Here is a 7,936-nt window from a genome sequence, read left to right on the forward strand (position 1 = left end):
AATCACCTTTTGTCACAAAATATTAAAAAATCGTAAGCACGTTCGAAAGCGGTTGAAAAGTAAATTGCTTTTTGGTCGAAATAAAAAGAGGAGGAAGGAGGGGGAAAAAAAGAAACAAAGAAAAAAAAATCAAATATACAGCTGCGTGTGTACGCGTGTGTAACGATGCAGAGATAAATTTGCTTTGGAATAAAATATATCGTGAGATCCTTCCCCCTATAATCGCGAGATCATCTCGAATAAGAGAGAGATTATCCGGGGGACGAACCACCCGATGAGTTTTCCCTTCTATTTTTCTGTCCCCAGGGCAGAAGAGAAGATATATACATATATATATATAAAACGGCGATATAATACGAAATAATACGTGGTTGTAAATTTGGGGAGGTGGAGAAGGATAATCGCGAATAATATGTTGGCGTGTCGAAAAAAGAGGGGGAGGAAAAAAAAAAGGCGCGATATCGCGTTAATTCCGAATCTCGCTCGCTCGTTTCGAAAGTACTTGATTTCACGTTGGAATTGGTCGATATTGGACGAATCCGATAATTGAAACGGTGCAACAACGGGGAAACAGAAACAATTAATGCCCATGCGATTTTGACATCGTTTGGATATCGAGATAATTGACGTGTCATTCAGGAAGAAGAAGAACAGTATCATAGAGTATTATTCGTCCAGGGAGATTTACAACAAACGAGGAGAGAAACTAAAGAAAAAAAACGAGAGAGATAAAGAAAGAAGTGGGCAAATATCGATCAAATTTCGGTGCGTAAAAAATTAAAAAAAAAAGAAAAAAGAGAGGGAGGAAAAAATAAATAAATGAACAATAATAAAATGCATCGTTGAAAATTTTATCATGCCATGATCATATATATATGTGTGTGTGTGTGTATGTATAGGGGTATAAGTGGTATTTTTTTTCAACGGGGATCGAATTTTTAGAGATAAGTTACCGACGATTCTCGATGGTCGATAACCAACAATAGGAATGGATTTTCGTATACCGTGATTGCCGATAGAAAATATTCACTCCGAAAACTCCGTGGATAACACAATTGCAATTTCATAATAAAATACCCTTATATATAGTCGGTGATCACGGATGGAAAAAGAAAAAAAAGAAAAAAAAAAAGAAGAAATGAATCTAGCATGATGGAATCGATTTTCGAGACGAGAACTGCCGACAGCGTAGCGCACCGAGTTTTTTATTGCGGTATTCGAGAATAGCATACGAGCGAATTTAGCCTGAAATTCGAAAATAAAAATATATCTGCGAAGGAATTGTGATGAATGATATTCGATTAAGCGACAGATATATATTTGCAAAAATGTGAAATTAACACAAAACGTATATTCGTAAGTATATTATACGCGTGTGAAATGTGTATTCGATATTTGAAACAATGAATATATACGCGATGAATGTGAATTTGATTGTATAACGTCTTTATTTGACAAAAAAACAAATACGCGTTTATTAACTCGAATAAAAACTGACACAACGCGTTGGATTTTAACAAACAGTAAATAACAAACTGGAAATATCTCTGAAAATTTGTTTAAATTTATAACGCAAATTACGTTCCATTAAACAAATTCACGATTCTACAGCATTATTTCATCCCTATTTGTCCTTCATTTTTCCAATTTAATATACTCTTATAATACATATTTTATCGACAAAAAAAATATAAATTGAAATTTTTAATTCCAATGGTTTACAATCGAATAACAAAAAAAAAATAAGTTTTTATGTTATAAAAAAAAAAGTAAAGATCTATCTCCTTGTTACAACACTCGCGATATATGACAACTGATTAATAACACATATAAATTGACAAAATAAACGATGAAACGATTTAAAAATAATTTATCGATAAATTATACTTAATCGCATCCAAAGCAAAATGTCAGTCATAATACGAAAAATCGAAACGGGATCGATAAACGGGGAAATCATAAATATTCCAACGTATATCCGCCTATATAGATCTATAATTCATGGAAACATAGAATAATAATGACAATTTAATCACCGAAACGATTCGATCCCATCGCGAACGAGAAGCATTCCGCGTATAATCGGCATCGATGATGGTACAAGGCATTGAAAAGTAAAATGAAATTTTAGCGCGAGGGTGACGCCGCATGGGTGGATTTTTCTTTTTTCTTTTCTTTTTTTTTTTAGCGCTAACAATTGATCGGGAACGCCCCTCTCGTGTTGCGATAGAGAGGAGTTATTTCGAATAAAACAGCAGCCACTTAAACAGTGACTTGGCGAGTACTTACAGTGGCCTATATTGTACAATATCTGTCGTCGTGCCTGTTCGGCTCGTGCTTCCTGGTCCATCATGTTGTTCAGCATTTCCAGCTTCCTCTGCAGATCGGCCGCCTCCGTGTTCTCGGGGTCTTTCGAAAAGATAGACATCGGTGGGGAAATGGTTAATCGCGGTTAATGTGTCTCGACTGTGTCTCTACTGTCTCTAATCTGCATCGATTATTTTCTTTTTTTCTTTTCTTTTCTTTTCTTTTCTTTTCTTATTATATACGTACACAGATACTCGAATGAGAGAGGAAAGATTCTCTCGATCCCCTCCTTGTCTACTTATTCTCGAGATGCGATTCTACGATTTCTACGAAAGGGCTTAAACAACAAGCACGAGGAATCGAGTATTCTGATACTATTGCGTTCGATAATATACGACGTTTTGAAACGAAACACGCGTTACCCTCCCCCTTCGTTCTTTATGCATCAGATTTTTTTTCTTAATGGGTAGCGTACACGTTGCTTGAGAGTTGGTGTTGAGTTTATCGAAATTATAGCGAATATCATTAATCATCAAGTCTAATGGCAATATCAATTAGACTTGACAAGATGATAAAATTGCGTGAAATTATAATAGATTAGATATGATATGATTGAATGCATGTATGTAAAATATACTGAATTTTTTTTTGACGAATTTTACGTAGATTTATGGTAAACTGTTCGATATTTATCGAATATGCTTATAATATATTGATAGTTATTTTTAAGTTTTTAAATGTACGTTTTTAATTAAATTTATAAGCGAAAATATTCCTTAAATCTTTTGGTATCTTTTATGGAAATCATTTGGAATGAATGGATTTAAAAGTTGGATAGATTCGTATGATTTTATAATAATTGTATATACACGCGTGTAAAATGGTATTTAGATTTATGGTAGATTATACTGATCAATTATATCGAATTCACCGGTATTATATACTTAATTATATTATGGAATGTCAAATAATTCTGGTAATTTGTATTAAACGAATATTTATTAACGATTCATTATTAGATCGAATCCCTCAACATGATTATTTCAAATAATAATTCATAAATTACTCGTTGTATGTTTACTATAAAGTTGCATGCAGGAGTATGCAGAAAGACATAATTTGATTGGTCTTAATTTTTTTGCAAGTGGACATATAATAGACATATTAAGGTCAATTTAATTTCCTTTGAGTGGGATCATATAAGTGGAATTATATTCCTTATATAGAAGAACAGAATAAACTCATTTTCCAGGAAAAACTATTAAGAGATAAACTTTTATTTTAAATATTGTAAAAAGAAGAATTTCACAAAACGAAAGATCAAGTAATCGTTATTTAATCGTTTACCCGACTGATAGAACAACTTCAACTTGAAATCCAATTTTTCATACCTTAATAATTCATTCATAAATTCACAAACAATTTTTTTTTCTACTCTGAAATACACACGCGATATCAATCCATTACAGCAAATATATTCGAATTATCATCATTATATTTGCTCTCTTAATACAAACTCTTAATATAAACTTAATACAAATACGATTCCGATACGAATCATCTTCAATTCTTCCTACGCGATAATCGTTAAAACCTAATTAATTCGTACCTCGTTCGATATCAATAATTTTTACTTAAACTGTTAACAAAATTAACACAATATAACTTCATCTTTCCCTACAAATTGTCGATACGTTTATACACACTTATACATAATATACCATATAATCCTACTAACACGTTCTTACAACTAAAAAAGGAAAAAAAACGATTACAACACATAGTCGTAACCAAGCATAGACAGCATCGGTCCAAATTTATCCGAAACCGTAATTACATGCCGTACAGGGATCCCAAGCCGCGCAAATTGACCTGCGGTCTTGCTCGCTTCGACGGCTTATTAATATCACAGCCGGGCTAAGTATAGCTGGCATCGGCCCCCAGAGATTTTCTGAATCCGAACGCGGGATAACGGGCGATCGTCGATTCGACTTAAGGGCTTAGAAACGATTTATCATCGTAATCGGATGATTGACTCGTGGACCTGCCCCAACCGCCCACCACCCCGTTACGATTCTCTGCGCCTGCATCAGTGAACCCCCTCCTCCTCGGTTCGAGACGAGGAGGGATGCTGCACACAGGGGCGAAAGCAAAATTAACCAAGTTGAACGTAAACACGGATGAAAAGTACGTGCGCGTTCGTCAAAGTTTTGGACGGATCGGAAGTTTAAGGGTGGGGGTGGTTTTGCTTTATCCGCGCTCGCGATTCCTCGGTGAACTGGAAACAGGATCGTCGTGTGGAAGTTGGATAGGTCGATTCGGTGGCCTAGGGATCTCCATGGGGATGAATTTAATACGCGATAAGGGGAGAAGGAATTCGTGAGGCGTAAGTACTTTCTCGTGTCCTCCTTCGACGATTTTAGTTTAGAATTGAAGGCTGGACTTGGATCGAGATATTATCAAAACTACAAATATTTTAAAGAAACGTTTTAATGTATACCATCCACATCGTGAAATGAATTTTGTTGATTTGTGTTATGTTTTTGGATAATTTTTTTTCAGTTATGGTTTCTTTTTTTGTTTTTAATTAAATTTCTTAAATTCGAAAACGATGTAAGGAATTTTTGTTTCAATTTTACGTATGAAAAAGTTTGAAAAGAAGAAGACCGTATAAGGGTCAAAGTTCTATTTAATTAATCAAAGAGGAAGAGATTTATATTGTAGGAGGAGATAAAAGTGTAAAAGATACAATTTATTTTATGGTACTTTCAATCTTTTTTTTACGTTCGTTTCTCCAATTAAAGCGGATTATAATTTAATATAATTTAATTTAATATTATAATTAGATGAAATTGATTTTTGCATTTAGGAAGAATTATGTTTTGAGAAATTTATACGATCTTTTTATACATCGTGTAATAAAACAAATGATCCACTCGCGCGATAAATATTTTACGTATATCCATAAATCTTTTATTAAGTTTTTTTTATTATCGTTTATCGTTGAAGCTAGATTCATATTTGATATAACGCGTACAATTATGATCACTTTATTACTTAATTTTATCAAATTCTATATTCTCGTATTTGTTCCTTGCTTTGCCTTCGTTTTACAATACATCTACATTAATTAATATACTATTAATATATTCTACGTTTACTGCAAATATTTATTTATCGTATCTTAACATTTAGTATATATATACGTTACTTGATCATATTATTAATAAGAATAACATTTGGAAATTGAGGGTGTAGTTCGATAATGAAATATATATACGATAATAGTATTCTATAAATGTTAAATAACGTAACTGCTAACGATGAGGTTAAATATAAATGAGAAATAAATATTTCACTTTTCTCCCTCGTGCTTTCGTTGAATAATAAAATAACGCAACCTGGTTTCCATATCGTGAAACTTTAAACGATACTATTAAGGATTTCGATTTCGATTGCTTTTCTACCTGACCCAATTTCTTTTTTCCCTTATTGTTAATAGAGTACGAGCCGATGTACCTAAGAAAATGGCGTGTGCAAGATTTATTCGTCCCATCTAACCTCCCCCACTGGCAATTTGACAGCAATTTATCGATCGATGATAACTTGATTTCCAAGAGAAAAAGAAAAAAAAACGCGATGGAATCGTAAACAACAAATAGAAAATTCATACGCGACAGCAAGGTGGTCAAAAAAAAAAAAAAAGAAAAAAAAACGCGATGGAATCGTAAACAACAAATAGAAAATTCATACGCGACAGCAAGGTGGTCAAAAAAAAAAAGAAAAAAAAGAATGATTAATTCCATGGGAAAAATATGTTGTTATCCGCGTAGANATGACACACGCGAAAAATATATTAGAATTGAGAAAGTAATTTTAGATCGTGATATGTTTGATGATGAATTTAGAAATCATGAGTTAATTAGAGTAAATTCGATAACAGACTACTTGCTAAGATTGAACTTTCTTCTTGAAAATATACAAATACGCCGTATACGCGTGTGTCGTGACACGAAATATGTCCCAGTCACACGAATATTACTTTTATTGTTGGCACTCCGTCTCGTATCTCACTCCGGCAAAATCGATAAAACGCTCATTCAAGAAACTTAGCGTTCCGCAAACCTAGATGCGAGATAATGATGAAATCGTGAAAAATGCACGTTCCGTATGTAAGCATAAAATTTCAAAGAGATCGAATATCACGATTAGATCGACTTCCATAAACTCTTCCTCCCATCGAGCAAAATATAGAAACCTTCTCTTCTTTTTTTTCCAATCTTTCTACAAACAACCGGCATGTATAATCATTTGCACGCGGTCAAAATAATCAATCTTTCCTCGAATTCACTGGATAATCCTACTTTGACAGTCTCTGCAATTTTCCTCTTCTTAATTTCCCTCGATTCGTTGAATTACGGCGCTGGCGTAAATTTTGTTGCATTTTTCTTAACGTTATCGCGTCACCCTGAATTTTTTTGAATTCTTCTTGCATAAGAATAAAAATAAAAGAGGGACAACGTTTAATTCTCCACTTCGCTTCTTTAACTCGATAACTCGAATAACGGTAAACTAACTGGATATGTATATATATATATCTTATCTTCTCCCGAATCCAGGATTATTCCATCTCACAATGTTATGTACAATTTTCTTTCTGGAACAATGCTTCCTTTTCCCAACCTTTCCTTTCCGTTATCCGGAATTAAAATCCCGGAAACAAATTTTGCGGAACAAGCGTCCAAACAATGGGCCTCCCAAAACGAAACGTCAAGCCTAACCCACCCACCCCTCCTTTACGAGACTCACTCACGATTAATGCGTTCCAATTATTATCAAGCGGGAAATAATAGGGAGGGATTATCCTCGAAAACACGATTAAGCAAACGTAACTGTTAATGAAAACGTTAAAAGACGAAGAATCGTGGAAATCACTTCTCGAATCGAAGCTAGAGAATCGTCGTCTAATCCCCTTCCCCCGTATAAAAATCTCTCGTAATAATATCACAGAAGAAGTGTAATACCCCCGGCACGAGCCATTAAAGTCGGATTTCAGGGAAGAATAAAAAAAAAAAAAGATGAAGAAGAATGGAGGGGGAGGAAATTGAGAGATGGGTGGTATATGTAAAAAGGGCGGAGAGGGTGAAATTGGAAAAGCAAAAAGACGGACAAAAAAGATGAGAAAGAGAACGAAGGAGAAACAGAAAGAGAAAGAGAGAGAGAGGAAACGAACTCGATGCTCTCGAGCGCGACCCTGACCCACATATTTTACATTCCACCCGGAGAAGAGAGAGAGAGAGAGAGAGACACGTAACGTACACGTTCCGCGGTTTGTGTCTCCTCCAAACGTGTTTTTTGATCATTTCTTCCGGCGACAGACCGCGCTCCATCCCCTCGCTGTCCTTTCGTTTATTCCTTTTCTTCAACTCCCTCTCCCCCATCTCTCTCCTCGTCCACGCGGCAAGAAGAAGGCGCCCACCACCACCACCTCCACCGTTGTCGTTGTTTCTAACTTTGGTCTGGATGCAATTAAAAAAAGGGTCAAGCCCCGGCAGGAGAGCGTCTCGCGAGTAGTTCTTTTCTTTGAGACCTCCCCCCTGCTGCTCCCTCCCTGCTTGGCGAGGGCTTC

At 35.1% G+C, this 7,936-nt stretch overlaps 1 protein-coding gene across 18 annotated transcripts in view; it reads right to left on the reverse strand.

Annotated features, from left to right (window-relative positions):
• LOC102676760 (protein unc-13 homolog B) overlaps positions 1 to 7,936 on the reverse strand; it is a 352,205-nt gene that overhangs the window by 263,253 nt on the left and 81,016 nt on the right. For 17 of the 18 annotated variants that reach the window (XM_031514136.1, XM_031514142.1, XM_006608811.2 and 14 more), the window contains one exon: positions 2,290 to 2,409. The exons of the other annotated variant lie outside the window; for it this stretch is intronic. In XM_031514136.1, coding sequence (XP_031369996.1) covers positions 2,290 to 2,409 — 120 coding nt within the window. The remainder of the gene's footprint in view (positions 1 to 2,289; positions 2,410 to 7,936) is intronic. 18 annotated transcript variants of the gene reach the window in all.

The sequence above is a fragment of the Apis dorsata genome, unplaced genomic scaffold (genome assembly GCF_000469605.1).
Source record: "Apis dorsata unplaced genomic scaffold, Apis dorsata 1.3 scaffold_44, whole genome shotgun sequence".
NCBI lineage: Eukaryota > Metazoa > Arthropoda > Insecta > Hymenoptera > Apidae > Apis > Apis dorsata.